Here is a 15507-nt window from a genome sequence, read left to right on the forward strand (position 1 = left end):
TAAAGCAGATTCCGCAGGTTGCGAACCCATCATCCAAAACCGCAGATTGGGCATCAGACCAATGTCGTGTAAAGAAGAAGAATTCGAATGGCAAGTGTTTATGACAAGCACAAAAAATTCCCGTAAAATTGAAAACTGTTTATTTAAAATCGATTAAAGTATATGTTTAATTCGAGAGCATTTCATCGTCTTGGAGCACCGGTTTCCCGAACCTGGCAATCTTCATTTTTGAGCTCTCCAACTCCATCTGAACCTTTTTCCGTATATAGAATATTGGGCAATCCCTGCTAGTGCACAAAATCTCCTCGTGCAACGAGCCTTGGCACCTCTGGCACTCTGTAATGCAAACGAACGTGACCATTAATTAGCCCGTTCCGACACCCCCAAATAAATTACTAACCCGTAAAAAGCTCCGAGAACCTGTTTTCCAGCATACGGTGGTGGCCTAACTCTTGCTGATAAATGGTCGACTCCTTGGGGCGGCAATATGCACATACCGCCTCCGTCTCCCTATCTTTAGGCAACACCGATTTGCATCCCAGACAAATTTCTTTCTTTTTCGCGAACCCTGCCAACGCACCAACTTTCGATGTTACCACTGTTTTGGTACGGGTGTGTTCCCCCCCTGAAGGCAAAAATTATGTTAAAGCCACCCGACTGCGCGGCCAAACGTACTCAGCAGTATGGATTCTGCGTTGTCGCCCAATATAGGCTGGAAAATCCTCACGAGCGGTTTCGACAGCTGATTCTCGAGGTAATATTTCGCATCAATCGGTATACTGTTCTCCAGCACGTAGATTGGGTCCTGCAGATTGTGATTTAATGAGAAACATTGAACATATTAGGGTACGATGTTTTAATAAAAAATCACGCAGTTTAATGCACTCATTTTTTGGGACTTTAAAACAAAACGAAAAAAGCTTCGGAAATCGTCTTTCCGCGAAGATTACCTCCGCCTTTTCAAATGCTTTCGCGTTCTTCGTGGAGGCCGTGATGACGTACGGTATCCGGTCGCCCACCTTGGGGGCGTTTCCGGGGTCCCGCTTCTTAATTTTTTTCATCAGCTCGACGTGTGCCTGCTTTCCTGCGTAATCGTTCTTTGTCAGCTCCTTGGTGATCACCAGCTGTGAAATGTCCACGTTGTTCTGAAGCAAGTCCGATATCACCTGTTTCGCGTAGTTCGTGGCTCCTCCGGGATCGCGATCGATCAACAATTTGCGTAGACAGGTGCCTATGACGTCAGCAACCAGGGGACAGTTGTCCCTCCTCACCGTCTCTATACCTTTGCAGTCCATTTTGTCGTACTTGTCAGGGCGAGTAAAGTAAAGACCCGCATAACGTTTCTTGTTGATCAGCAAGTAGGGGTAATAGACCTGGAGGAAAAAAATTACCACCCGTTTGCAAAAGGGGCGGAGCAGGGGCAAACCTTTTCGAATTCCAACCTGATGGGATCAATAAACTTGGTGCTGATCGATTCGGCCGCCTCCCTGCCCAGTTCCATACTGCGCTCCAACGTTTTGACCTTGAAATTGACCATGACCGAGTCGGTGTCGCCGTATATGACCTTAGCGTCGCTTTCGTAGCCATTGGCTACAGTGTAGTGCGCTTCCACCTCGCGTTTCGTTTGCTCTATCATCGCACGACCGTATGCCGTCACGCTCTATAAAAGCCCCGCCCCTGATACAGTGTTATGAAATTCACCTCAAAAAAATTGATGAGTGGGAGTGTGTAATGTCAGGGGACAAACGAAAAAAATACCTATCGTAAATGTAAAAAAGTTGAATATAAAATACTGCCATAATAAATTTTGCTAAGAGAAAATTATCGCGATAAATCTTGGCAGAGTTTGCTTAATAAGTCTAAACATTTTGCCTTCTTCCATTAATGGCCATGCTCTAGTGGCTAAACATTTTATATGAAGCGGTTCACATCTATCCGACACAGTTTTTGGTCGGCTCGGACAAATATTGTCCAAAAATCGTGTCCGATCTTGCTCGCTTATATGACGCTGTTCACATAGGCCGGATGTCGGGTACGGAAATTCTCCCCGCTACTCCTTCGCTGCAGAGGGTGCAGTGCAGAGTTTGTATGTTTTTACGTGAGAATATTTTGTCCTGCTGCAGCACAACACTCAAAATTTAGTCAAGAATCAAATTTAAATTATTAAAGTACCTCCAACTGACTTCTGTGATTTTCTTTAAAGAAATAAGTTTTAAATGAAATTTCTCTTTCCCAAGAAATATCGACTATCGACATCATTTCTTCAAGACAAATGTAGTCTCTAAATCTTGTATTTTGACAGTTTACGCTCACTGAAACTCGTGCCAAGATGATTGAATGTAGCTATGGGCATTCTAAAATAATTTAAAAACTTCTCAACTGAGCGATGAAGGTCACCAATGTTGCTAAATTACCGTTCTTTCAGTACTGGGCGCACCCAAATGTTCTTTTACTTGCTGTTTTCTCGTAAAATAATATGGCACAACACAACAAACGTTTCCCGTTTCGATCGGGTCCGACATTCGTCTAGTGTGAACAGAAGCGATGACATCCGATTAAAAAATGAATCCCACATCTGATATAGCGGGCGTAGGATTGTAAGGCCTTGTGTTTTGAATTTGAAATTTTTGAAAAAAAAAAAGTAAATTTATTAATTGGACTGAGGTGGCTTTTAATTGTAAAAAATCCACTTAACACAATTAAATTATAACAAAAAATACTCAGATTTTCACAGTTATTTAATGATTTCTGACAGTTATTTCGGCAACACCAAATACAAAACAGGACAATATTCCGACACCTATACAGGTAGTCATAGATTTTTAATTCCAGGTGTAGAGTTATAAAATTAAATTTAACAACGGATACGCATTTAAATCCAATTGGTCATTAAATAATAGATTCTAATATCTCATTTTGTTATTCTCCATAGCTTCCAATGAATTTAGTTTTTTGCCTTTTGATTGATTATGTAAAATATCAAAATTATCGTCAAACTTGTGTAATTCTGAATTTAAGTGAATGGCATAGTTGGAATCTGAACTTTTATTTTTATACGCTCTTTTATGTTCGTTAATTCGTTTCTTAAATGTTCTACCTACAGATTTTTGAGTTTTTGTAATTTAATTTTATTGTTTTTTAAAAAATGTCCTATGGTGTTTTCAGTTTTAAAAGCAACCTTAAGACCAAATTTAGATAGATGTTTCTAGGTTCTTATTGTTTTATAAATTTTGGGTTCGGGGTTTAATATGGGATAAGAGTTATTTGAAACTGCTCCTTAGTTTTAATCTTAGCTATCAAATTGGGGCCGCCGTTTATTTTATAACATTTAATTCTTTTTCAAAATTTTCCGTGGAATGTGGTATATTAAGTAGTCTGTGGATAAAAGCATAAAAGGCAGCCATTGTGTGTGTGACGGCGATTTGTGTTCTTATGTATTGTGTCCTTGTGTGAGGGTTTATGGTAAATGTAGAAATCTAATTTGTTCTGTAGTTTAGTTATAATTAAGTCCAGAAAATTTAGAGAGTTATTTATTACCGTCTTCAGAGGATGTTTATGAATGATATTTTCTAAACTGTCCAAGAAAATTTTAATTAATCCGTCTTTAGCAATGTAAAATAGATTATTAAAATTGAAAATAATTTTGGTCTAAACAAACTATTAAACTATCTAGCAAGTCTTGTTTTATGATAGGGTTGACTTGTCTCTGAGTGAGAATATTGTCTGCTACGTTTATTACGTCAATTGGTGGAATGCTAGGAAATAGATTTTGTCAAATGGGACTAGAATTACCTTACGAGGAATTTTAATCTCTTTAACCTTGTTAATTAGTTCGAACAAATTTTTGATAACATATCTAGGTTTAAAGTCAATATAATATTCTAAAATTTTTATTAATCTTGTTGATAATAAACACCGAACAAAAAATTTCTAAAACAACAAAATATATAGGAGAACCTAGCAACAAAATTTCTAAAATCTACTTAAATTTAATCATAAGATTGCTTTTAAACCTGAAAGCACAACTGGAATTTTTTTAAAAAACAATAAAACTAAATCACGAAAAACTTAAAATTCTGGAGTCAACAAGTCAAATGTGGATCATGTCCCAAAATTTTTATCGGACAAACAGGTAGAACGTTTAAGAAACGCATTAACGAACATAAAAGAGTGTATGAAAATAAAAGTTGGGATTCTAACTGTCATTCATTTAAATTCAGAAATACACAAGTTTGACGATGATTTTAATATTTTACAGAATCAATCACAAGCAACAAACTAAATTTGTTGGAAGCTATGGAGATTAACAAAATGAGATATTGCAATCTATTACTTAATGATCAATTGGATTTAAATGCGTCTCCCTTGTTAAATTTAAATTTATAACCCTACACGGTAATTAGGATTCTATTACAACCTGATTATATATATGTAGGTGTCGTATTTGTATTTGATAATGGCACGGTGTTGCCCAAGCGGATTTCATAAATCATTAAATAACTGTGAAAATCCAAACAATTTTTGTTCGACTTTAATTGTGTAAATTTATTAAACATGGCACCATCGCGAATCCAAGACTCACCCCTGATATTTCGAGACAGGGCAGCTTGCCATTCTGCGCACCCGTGAAACCGTACACGGAATTGGCCGATATTTTATAGGCCAACTGTCGGCCGTTTAGTACCGCCTGCAGTACCGGATCCTTAGCCTCTTTTAGCAGCGCTTTGGTCTTCTTCCGCGCGGCCAGCAGGTGCTGCAGGATTTGGGGCAACAGACCCGACCTGACCGAAGACCTAACGAATGTACAGTTAGCAGGGGTCCTGGTCACTTGGTCGTCGGACAGTCCCAGCTTAGTTTTGGCCGTCGTTGACTTAAGCAAAGTGCTGTAGCATAAATTGTGGGCGATCATGATGCTTGGGTATAGCGAGCTGAAATCCAGCGTTGCTATGGGGTCAGTATAGTATCCCCGGACTGGTTCGATAACGGTGGCCCCTTCGAATTGGTCAGCACCTCCGGTGCCCTGGTGCGACGGCATGAAGTATCCCGCTTGCTTGCCCTTGGTACATTATAGATGGCTTAATGAATTATTTTAATTATGTTACTTTTTCCAATTGTTTTGTTTTGAATAATTGTCGCATTTTAAGTTTTATTTATTTTAGTTAAATGATGGAAAAAAGTTTATTTCACAATTTATTTTAATTTAATTTTTCGACTTTTCCACTCATTTCCTGACTTATGAGATGAGAAAACTTTATTTGACAAAAATTAACAGTTTTTTCATTTAATATTCCAAACCGCTCGATCATTTTAATTTTTTTTTTAAATTATATTTAAATAAATTTTTCATTTAACTCAGGACCTCAGTGTAAAACACCAAATTTTATGACCTGTCATCACAGAACTTACATGTCTTAGTAGCTGAGCGACGACTTTGACTTGTTCGCCCTTGGTTAGCAAACTGGTTATGGGAACGCCCGTCACCCTGGCCATTTCGACGTCGTTGGTGAAACTGAGCACGCGCCTCAGCAGACGAACAGGCAATTCGGCGTCCTTGAGACAGTAAACCGCCAACCTATTCGCGTGGACAAAAAATTCACCTAACATTTCGATAGAACGCCCCCCCACGCACCTTCTCCTCGTTTGCTCGTCCCCGTTTTGCAGGTCCGTAATGATACTGTAGTGCACATCTTCCTTCTGCTCGCCCAGTATCTCCTGGCAAACGCTGTTCAGGGTGTATGACCTCAGTTTGAAATCGCGCTTGGTCACCAGCAGCATATCGTACGGGACACGCCCCTCGAAATTTATAGTCTTATACGTTCGCTTGCCTATCTTTGTCTGCGTGACCGTCTCTTTTATTACAGACCTGTAACGGTGTTCACTTTCGCACGATCTAAGGAGCTTAACCCGACTTACCTGACATTGAGCAAGCGCCCCAAGTACTCAAAATTTGACACCTTGAGATAGGTGGCACGTTCTAACAGATAAGGAAAATCAAAATTGTTAATATTGTAGCCGGTGAAAATGTCGGGGTCCAATTCACGAACAAAGTCTGCCCAGGCGCATAAAAGGTCCACCTCGTTGTCATAGCAGAAGACGTCGGCGTGACCAATCGGGGCGCAGGACTTTAAGGTGAACACGTTGCGAGTTAAAACATCACCATCGCCGTGTAGTTGGATAACATTCGCTATCTGAATAACTGGATCCACATTTGCTTCAGGAAAAATCCCTTTCCTGCCGGCACATTCGATATCAAAGCTGTGAATCCGGAAACGCGCCACGGTCGCCCAGTCACCCTCAGGAGCGTGTGATATAAAGTCCTGCCACGAAACGTCCACCTCCAATTGGCACCTTGAGGTTTTCGAAAATTGTGACGTGGAAGTCCGCGGGAACCATCTCCCCGAGGGGAGCTCGATCCAGCAACAGCCCAGGATGTTGGTGTCCACCATGAATCTATTTTCGAAAAATTATCAATTATCTACATATGTATTGAAAATTTAGAATTGTAAGCAAAAATGCTCACCTAATCAATCCTCCATCTTCCACAGATAAAAACACTAGCCAAAAACAATAAAATTACTAACCAACCAGCCATTTATTTAGTTTGTTTGGCATAAATAAATAAAATAAATTAATATTAATTGAATTATTAAATAAATAAATTTCTCTCTCAAAGAGGCTAACTTTATCTCCACACTCATAGGTTCATAGATTCTATTCCCTAACATGATAACCTTTCTTTCATCTATTAGCAGTCACATTACTCAGGATCCTAGTACTACTCTCCGGCAGAATATATATGAGCTACAAAACATAACCTGGTTTCGATATCCACATTGGCTTCAAAAAATTGAAATGAGTGAGATGATAGAGGCTGGTAGACTATAACTGAACTCAAAAGGCGTTTGGCAGCAGGTATGAATTTATGCTGAGACACTGTGATTTTTGCAAAGTTTTCATCTTCCTCGCCTGAGTACTCTATCAATGATTTTCCTTTCACCATTTCTATCATTACGACAGCGTCTATGATACCTTCTTTGTTACCTCCTCTGATGTCGGCCACCAGGGCATCATTCAGTTTTGTCTAGAAAACCAGATACTTGATATTGGAAAATTTGCTATTGTCAAACGAGATTAACCTTAAACGGAGCCAAGTCGCTAGGCTTAAACGATTCAGGAAGGTTAACGTAAAAATATGGGGAAAAACCGTGCACATGGCAGCAGACGGAATTCCCCGACTTTGTGATACCAAAAAGCCTTATTATAGGTAGGAATCCTTTTTGGGGCCCTGGCATGCCCGGATAAGGATGTCCTATGTAATTATCAAGCTCCAGTTCCTGGAATATCAGCGTGTCCTTTGACGGATCATATTTTTCCAACGGCGGTCTCTGAATCAAAGCGGTAGGCCTTTAAAAAAATCCTAGCGTATAGTTGACAAGCAACGCGGTTATGCGTGGAAAACGCTACATACTTGAATTTTTTAAATTGGGTTTGTAACTCATCTGATTTCCGTTTGGTCATCGCGATCCGGTTGTTTGAAACCCCTTCCCGAAAAAATAAACAATATTCAAATGGCGGGAACTAAGGTGACAGATTGTCAAACGTCAATAAATGACACAATTGTAACAAATTGCTAAGGTTTATTCGCCCAAAATCGGATACTTAATTGCTACTTTCTTTTAATAAAATGGCAGTAATTTACGAAAACATTGTTTAATAAAGCGGGTCAGTCAACAATTCAACTTGGAATCATTAAAGCGTAATTTCAAAATATGTGGAGCAATTGCTTTTGATTAAAAAAAAAAAGATTGCAGACACCATAGAAGAAAATATTGCGCGTAATTTTGACAGCATCGCCTCTACCATTTTGGGTGGTGTTCAAGTTCTGACTAGATTATGGGTAATTTCCCAGCATTTACAAAAATGTATTCAAATTGGAAAACCAATTTTTTCATTTTTTACAGATACGAATGACGCAAATGTGTACATCACGCATCACATTATACAACAAGACCCCGCAACAAGTCAAGTTGTGTTTATGACGGTCAACTCAGACGTTGAGACTTTGTGCCAACCAAATTTCCTTTCCAACGACAATCCCGCTACCGGCGGTGCTTACGAGCCAGCGTTTGTACAGGAAGTCAAAATTATCGCCTTCGATGACGGTCGCATGTTCTTGACGAACGGAGACACAGTTTTTAACGCTGTGGAACCGCAACTGATCGCGCAGGAAGTTATTTGCGATAATATTTCCGCGCTAGAATCTATAAACATTTCCGAAGATGTTGACAGTAAGACCGGTTTATTATGCAGCAACGTCGACCAAAGTGCTAGTGCAGTGAACACGATACAAGAGCCTTGCGAGAATATCAAGTACAATTCCCAAAAGTCAAGGTTCATAGCTGAACAGAAGAAAAGTTACAAATGTCTTTTCGATGGGTGTGGCAAATCCTATTCTTCTTCTCACCATTTAAACGTGCACATGCGAAATCATATGGAAAGCAAACCATATTCATGTACGGTCGAAGGTTGTGAAAAGACATTTGCTACAAATTATTCTCTGAAAGCACATTCGAGGATACATACTGGGGAGAAACCATATCCCTGTCCAGATTGTGATAAGTGTTTCAAAACGTCAGGGGATTTACAAAAACACTACAGAACCCATACTGGTGAAAAACCATTCCTGTGTCCCGTTATGGGATGCGGCAAATCGTTTACTACTTCGAATATACGTAAAGTCCACGTGCGATCTCATACAGGAGAGAGACCGTATGTGTGTGATTACCCTAATTGCGGCAAAGCTTTCGCCTCTTCAACAAACTTCAAAAATCACTCTCGTATACATTCGGGAGAAAAACCATATGCCTGTCCCGTAGATGGTTGCGAGCGAAGGTTCACGGAGTATTCGTCTCTGTACAAACACTCGGTAGCGCATCAAATAAACAGACCCTATCGGTGCAATTATTGCACCCAAAAATTTAAATCAGAATCGGCACTAAATCTCCACAAACGCGTCAAGCACAACGTCGTTATTTCTGCGGACGGTTCGGAAATCGTCGTCGAAATTTGCTAGACGTAAAGTGGAGGAAGAAATTTGTTATTTAGTCTAAGGTTAAAAAATATATTAATTTCGTACGGGTAGATCGACGTATGATTATTCTTGAGGAAAGATTGGAGCCCTCTGTTAAGTCATTGGACAGTACGTTGTGTTGCAGTTCTTGACATGGTCTACGACATTAATGTTTTCGTATAGTCCGTGACATAAATTTACCTTCCCTGTTTTTTTTTGTCTTTGACATAACAAACGTCAGTTAACCAAAATGGTGTAAATTATTAGTAATTTTTTCATTTTTTCATCCCCTCATTCAAAATTCCCAGTAACCGGCGAATCCGTCGACCGGATATGAATCGCAGCACGAGCATCGATAGTCAATTGCTAAGGAAATTACGATACAAGCCACGATTCTTCAACGCCGCTAGGTAGAATTTGCCCAGTGTTTTCAAGTTTCGGGGTTATTTTTTAATATCGTTATTACGCAGCGCACTTTTTCGCACTCATTACGACACGTTAAAAGTAAAAAGGAACAGTTCCTCGAAAGAAATCAGGGCCGCTTTCATAGAGTTATCAAAAAAGGTATGCGCGGTCGGTCGGTCTATTGCGTTACGGCCAAATGATCATTAGGGTTATAGAATCATCCGGATGTGAATAAAAGTTCGGCGGCGCACACGGAATTTTTGAAAATTCAAGAGGCCTACAGCGTTCTCGGTAAACCAGAATCGCGGCGGATGTACGACTTGGGATTGTCCAATCCTTCCGCTACTTACGCAAACAGAGGCAAGCAATATCAGTATTATAGGGAGCCTCACATACGAAAGTAAGTTTTTACAATGTGCGATTAAAACCACACTTGTGATGAAATGGGCAATGTTGGCGTAGCCCGTGGGAGGATCCCTCATTTTACAGGAACAGAAACAAAACCAAAGATAAGAATTGCAGAAGTGGCTACTATGGTATAGATGGCATGGAAAGGCTGCCTAATTCGATAATAGCAGGATACTGTTTTTTTATTACCATAATCATGTTTGGCATTCAGATGTTTGCCATCAAGTAGGTTGGGGTGGCACGTATGTAAAAGATGATGCAGTATAGGATGTTTTAAGGCACTCGCTCACCCTCAGAAGGGATAAAATGCAACATAAATCTGATGAGGCCCAGGCCCTACTTGATGAACTTCAAGAAGTGGCTAGGGAAAATGGGAAAGAACACCAACTAGAACTGTTGAGGCAAAACCTCGAAGAATCAAGGCGATCTTATTAGTTATTGAATTTTGAGAAACATTAATTGTAAATAGATTTGATTTTTTCCAACAGCTTCATTTTTTTGAATAGTATTTTTTTTTGGTCTGTTGGCCCTAAGTATTTTTAATTTCTCTTTTCAATGACAAAACAACAGAAGAAAAGAAAAGAAGGAAAATTGCGCTAGACTATTAACATCATGCGCCCAATGTCCAACTACCACTGTGGTTTCTTAAACTACACTTCTTCACTCCCATCTTAACAGTAGTTTTAAACCCAATTAGGCGTATTTATGCTCTTATGCCATTGACCTTGCTATTAGACAAAACTGTATAAAATATCTCCAAATTTGGCATTTCTTACAGGCTAGATTTACCTCAAATCAGAAAATTGCTATTTGAATACCTAAGTTTAATCCACAATATTAATTAATATAATTTTAACAGATACCAAATAATAGGCATACACACAGATATGAAAGGTAATTAGTTTCAGTTCCTCTATATTCCAGCGCACATCTCGTCCTTACTTCCGGCCCTTCTGAGCACAAATGGTGCATGCGCCAGTAAAACACTAAAAAAAAATAGAAAGCATATTTATAAATCAGTTTTCGGAATATTTATCGCTTACTCAACTATTTACAGTTTTTGCAGCGATTTACCTTAAATTCAGTTAGGTGTTCATCCTAATAAATAACAATTGGTTTTGCTCAATTTCAGGGCGACATGAGGTTTCTAATCCAAATTGCTAAAATATTTAACATTAACTACGCTCAGGCGGAAATTTAAATTACTAGTTGCGTTACCATGTCTCGGAATCACTGGTCGTATTTTGAAAATAGGGTAGCCATCGCAATCCCAATTTAATTCGTAAACTTATGGTAGATACATTGTAAACAAACGTAATTAAGGTTAGAAATTTCAAAGTTAAAGCATTCTTCAGTAAACCAAAGGAAAGCAACTTACTATGTTGTCATGCTGCATTGGATTGATCCACTTGATTCGGCATTTTCCACTAATAGAAATCATTTTTCATATTCGAAAATATTTTGATCGATCGGAAGTCAACTGTCAATTAATAACGTTCAATTCATCGGGAAGTGACCACCGGCGCAACCGTGTGTCATCCCCACGGAATATCAAATCAGTAGAGACGATTTTCCTCGACCAATGAAAATTTTTTGTGTTTTTTAAAATATTAAAACAAGCTCGTATGGGACACCTTTTGATTTAAAACTCTACGCGGATACAACAAATTGGAGTTTCGCATCCATATTTTAAGGTTGATTCAGTTGATATCACATTTGTGGATTTGAATATATTAGATAAACCGAATTTAAACAACTCCGGTAACTAGCGAAGAAGACTACTAACAATCTGGTAAGCGCGTTATACTAATACTTTCAACAAAACTTCTGGATTCCTCGTGCTCTGAAGAAGCCAACAGGATGATTGGTGTAACGTTAGCAAGTCTGACTCAACAAAAACCGACGCAGAGGGAACCCAGAAGTTTTGTAAAAAGTATTACAATAGCCTGTGGAAGTTTCTTCTTATGTAAGGAATGAACATTCAAGACCGTAAAGCTGAAACGATTATTTATAACCATTTCTTTGGAAGCTTATGCTTTATATAACACCAAACTCGCACTTCTGGTTTTTCACCTATTTTTGGTGATTTTGTTTAATATCACTTGCTGTTAACTTAAGGCCTAGACTTTTTTTGTAGCTTTCCTGTTTTCTGATATACAGCTACGTCCGATGAAAAACCAAAATCTTTCTAATCTTGCTTATGTTTCTTTCACCCACCCTTCCACCAACTGGGTGGTCAGTACTCGCTTCGGCGGTACATATACTAAAATCGGAACGATACAGAGAAGATTAGCATAGCCCTACGCAAGGAGGGCAAAAGTATGACGTACCCCGCAGTTTTAAATAACTTTCGAGTAGCGAATCGCGAGTACAATTATAGTCTGACCACCCTCAATTTTACGCTTCTTCAAGAGTCTATTTCTCCGTTATCATTTAGCTTTTTTAAGTTTTTTTTTGTTAGCTCGTTGAAGTGCTAACAAACTGCCAAAGCTGGAAAATAAAATTCAATATCTGAAGGTTTTTGAACATGTAGGATTCGAAACTGGTAACAGCATTCTTGATAGATTTACCACTTTAACGTTACAAGTCATAAATTTGTGTTTTTTTTTTAATGGAATGCACTATTTAATTTTGTTTCAAGAAGACTACCAGTGAAAGGTGAAGATTTTAAAAATATCATCGCGACATCTGAGAAAATTGCTGTTAGAATTTTTGAATTCTGCATGTTTAAAAACTGCAGGTATTATTATTATTATTATTATTATTATTATTATTATTATTATAATATTTCAGCTTTAGGGGTCTTGGACTTATTTAAGCGCTCCGGTAGTTTTTATGTATGTGGTGTTGCCGTAACGAAGCAAATAGTAAAATCATTTTGCATTTATGAGATTTTACGAAATTCGACAGCACAATTCATTGCAATAAAAATAAACAGGGCATTCCATTTAAAATAACAAAATTATGACGTGTGACATAAAAGTGGTCAATCTGACAACATTGCTGTTACGATTTTTGCATTCTGCATGTCCAAATACCCCCGAGGATTGAATTTTATCGCTCCCGCTTTGGTAGTTTGGTATATAAATAAATGGGTTGCTGAAAAAGCTAGAAAAGCATCCGCTCCCTATGATTTTAAAGTTTGTTTAATTTCTCCTGAAATTTATCATTTTTGGCCTTTTTTTAAAACACCCAATTTCTTAATCATTAGCAATTGACATTTGACAATTTTTAGCTCTGTTTAACACCATTTGTTACTGATATGTCGGCGGACTGGGGTTTCGAAAGAAAACAGTAAAGTTAATTACTTCCACTTTAATATCACAAAAATAAAGATTCTTTATATGACCACGGTACCGCACGTGAAAACGTTGTTGCCTCTTGGACACACCGGCTGAGACTAACTTTTTGGTCGGCCCGCGGTGTTGCCAAATACACCACAGTTACTTTTTGAGGAAATTGCATATTCACACGCCTTGATATTTTCGTAAAGAAGGTAATGATTTTCCGCGCATGCCTCTAAATTTCACCCACTAATCTGCACTTTGCGCCATTTTATTTATAAATAGCGATTTCCACACCCTTATCTCGCTTTCCCTGAATATTTAACGAGATCTTGCCATTTGTTGAGAAAATACTGCCGTAAAACTGCCTCATCCAAATTTCTTGACGGACTGTCAGCTGCCATGTTGGTTGTTGGATGCCGCAAGATCATTCGTTAAAAACATGATTTTAATTTTCGCATAGGCGTATGTATTTTAAACGGAACTTCTCAAAAATGTTTTCATAGTTGCTTCTTAACTTCCACTATTATAAGCATAGGCTCTATATCTCTAGTAGCTATATGCTTTAACCATATATATAAGCTTTATATTCAATCGACCTCCTAAAGTGAAGGCGTACTTCTCTGTTTTGACAAGAGAAAACACGTGGCTGAAGTTAGATTGGGATTGGAATTGAAATCAAATCATAATCAAATTGCAGCGGACCAAACAAATACTAGTCAATATTTTAAATATGCTGTATTAACCTTATTTTTGAAGAAAAATTAACAAAGTTTGATACACAAGTTTCTCAAGGAATTCTCCCTCTGTAGGGGTGCGAAAATACTGCGCCTATATATTTAATACGATAATATTGAACGATTTCAATGATATTCAGTAAGGCTGGTTATGGGATGTAATCAGTTCATTTTTAATAATATTAAAATCCATTCAGGGGTGAGGGTTTTTTAAAATGTCGTTGTTCACACATTTATTCAGACCATAACTTAAGGGGCTTAATTAAAAGGTAATTAAGAGTAGATTAAAAAAAATATGTATGTTTACAGATGTTATCTGTCAAATGGACGTTGTTGATAGGTTTTCATAAATTTACGAATTATTGTACGTGGGGTATATGTTAGAAGGTATATATTGCAAAAATGTTAAAATTTTTCAATTTAACAGTATTGAAATCTTCTTAAATTTGTCTTGCTTGGTACTGTATGGATTAGTAAAATTGTTGACATAAACTATACCATTGAACAATTTGTGCCGCCTAAAAAAAAACTAAATGATAATTTTTCCAAAAATCCAAATCAATATAGTGTCGAAATAATATATAAAGCATCTTTAATTTTGCCTGCAGAATATAATGTTAAAATTGAAAATAAGAACTATGACTTTCAAAAAATAGATATAATTCATTTAATGCTAAAAGTTCTATCAATAGCTGTTAATAAAAAACTGGTTCAAAATATCGAACCACTGCAGTTAAGAAAAATTAATGTTGAAATCATAAAAGAAGATATAGACAGTGCTCGAAACCTAGTCAACCACCCTTTAAAACATTTAACTTTGGTAAACTCTAGTGTTTCAATTGCTATAATATTAATAGTTGTTATAATTATACTAATAATAATCATTGTATGTTATCATTAGTACCCGAAAAGGAAACAAAGGTGGGCATAGAACTAAAAACTCTCGAAAATTAGCGGCATATAGTTTTAAATACGTAATCAAAGATCGTTTAATTTTTCTCGTTAGACAGGTTTAAACTAGATAAAAGTACCTCTTCCGAGAATTATTGAATGAAAAATGCAATTTGATTACTTTCTGTAATTTTCTTTATTAATATTAATAGATACTTTTGTTGATATTGAATAAATTATCACTGTTTATGATGCAATGTCTGTTATAATTGTAGCATAAGAAATTACTTGGAGCGATATTTTGAATGGATACATTAGAAATTAGGGGAATTGTAAAATAATAATGAAAAAATGATGAATTGAAATCCAGGAGTAAAAAAAGCATAATCCGAGTCAACAACGCCCATAAACGGATTTTTGGTTAGTTTTGTTCCCTGGCGATGTATAAGGTTGTTCGGAAAGTCATTTCGTTTTTTCCCGTCAGAGGACTTAATTACGTTTTTTCGAAACCAACTTCACACTTAAGCCGCATAACCGTTATATGTCTTGAGAGCTGATATTGCAAGGCTTGTGTGTGAAAAAGTTCTATTAATTCTACGCAGTAGTTTTTGGTTGGTGCCCTTTTAAATATGGAGAGCAAGAAGCAGCATTTCCGTCATATTTTACTTTTTTACTTCAGAAAAGGTAAAAATGCTGTCCAAGCGAGAAAAAA

General features: G+C 37.5%; 2 protein-coding genes, 1 long non-coding RNA gene and 1 other non-coding gene across 7 annotated transcripts; 2 read left to right on the forward strand and 2 right to left on the reverse strand.

Annotated features, from left to right (window-relative positions):
* Positions 1–123: 123 nt before the first annotated feature.
* On the reverse strand, positions 124–7573 carry LOC132704813 (DNA polymerase delta catalytic subunit). 2 transcript variants are annotated; one of them, XM_060675081.1, is made up of 12 exons: positions 7469–7573; positions 7137–7404; positions 6816–7081; positions 5914–6450; positions 5630–5863; positions 5407–5572; positions 4583–5056; positions 1427–1660; positions 951–1373; positions 676–805; positions 401–625; positions 124–336 (listed from the first exon to the last, which is right to left on the reverse strand). In XM_060675081.1, the coding sequence occupies exons 1-12, from the start codon at positions 7516–7518 to the stop codon at positions 167–169; spliced, it is 3177 nt and encodes a 1058-aa protein (XP_060531064.1). In that variant the 5' UTR covers positions 7519–7573; the 3' UTR covers positions 124–166. The 2 variants fall into 2 exon arrangements, with proteins under 2 accessions (XP_060531064.1, XP_060531065.1); XM_060675082.1 differs by lacking the exons at positions 6816–7081; positions 7137–7404; positions 7469–7573 and adding an exon at positions 6521–6751.
* A 278-nt stretch (positions 7574–7851) lies between these two features.
* Positions 7852–10382, forward strand: LOC132705494 (dnaJ-like protein 60). 2 transcript variants are annotated; one of them, XM_060676096.1, is made up of 5 exons: positions 9096–9480; positions 9541–9634; positions 9691–9875; positions 9938–10108; positions 10162–10382. In XM_060676096.1, exons 1-5 carry the CDS (start codon positions 9404–9406, stop codon positions 10316–10318), a joined length of 684 nt encoding a protein of 227 aa, XP_060532079.1. In that variant the 5' UTR covers positions 9096–9403; the 3' UTR covers positions 10319–10382. The 2 variants fall into 2 exon arrangements, 1 of the variants encoding a protein (XP_060532079.1); XR_009619442.1 differs by lacking the exons at positions 9938–10108; positions 10162–10382 and adding an exon at positions 7852–7897 and having other exon boundaries at positions 7962–9634; positions 9683–9818.
* Positions 10383–10639: 257 nt separating this feature from the next.
* LOC132705408 (uncharacterized) lies at positions 10640–11400 on the reverse strand. Of its 2 annotated transcripts, XR_009619423.1 has the most exons (4): positions 11262–11400; positions 11102–11170; positions 10958–11043; positions 10640–10869 (listed from the first exon to the last, which is right to left on the reverse strand). It is a non-coding gene; the product is annotated as an uncharacterized LOC132705408 (long non-coding RNA). The 2 variants fall into 2 exon arrangements; XR_009619422.1 differs by having other exon boundaries at positions 11102–11400.
* Positions 11401–12122: 722 nt separating this feature from the next.
* LOC132705754 (U6 spliceosomal RNA) lies at positions 12123–12224 on the forward strand. The gene has a single exon (XR_009619506.1). It is a non-coding gene; the product is annotated as a U6 spliceosomal RNA (small nuclear RNA).
* The last annotated feature ends 3283 nt before the right edge of the window (positions 12225–15507 follow it).

Source organism: Cylas formicarius, unplaced genomic scaffold (assembly GCF_029955315.1).
Source record: "Cylas formicarius isolate icCylForm1 unplaced genomic scaffold, icCylForm1.1 PGA_scaffold_7__23_contigs__length_41026272, whole genome shotgun sequence".
In the NCBI taxonomy this organism is placed as follows: domain Eukaryota; kingdom Metazoa; phylum Arthropoda; class Insecta; order Coleoptera; family Brentidae; genus Cylas; species Cylas formicarius.

Bases quoted from the DNA above. Each gene is read 5' to 3' on its own strand.
- LOC132704813 (XM_060675081.1), bottom strand. From the start codon at position 7,518: ATGACCAAACGGAAATCAGATGAGTTACAAACCCAATTTAAAAAATTC. The intron at 6,451-6,815 runs GTTATGTTTTGT...TTTCGAAAATAG, and splicing joins AATGTGGATATCGAAACCAG to ATTCATGGTGGACACCAACA. The intron at 5,864-5,913 runs GTAAGTCGGGTT...ACACCGTTACAG, and splicing joins GGGCGCTTGCTCAATGTCAG to GTCTGTAATAAAAGAGACGG.
- LOC132705494 (XM_060676096.1), top strand. From the start codon at position 9,404: ATGAATCGCAGCACGAGCATCGATAGTCAATTGCTAAGGAAATTACGA. The intron at 9,481-9,540 runs GTAGAATTTGCC...GTTATTACGCAG, and splicing joins CGATTCTTCAACGCCGCTAG to CGCACTTTTTCGCACTCATT. The intron at 10,109-10,161 runs GTAGGTTGGGGT...GGATGTTTTAAG, and splicing joins ATTCAGATGTTTGCCATCAA to GCACTCGCTCACCCTCAGAA.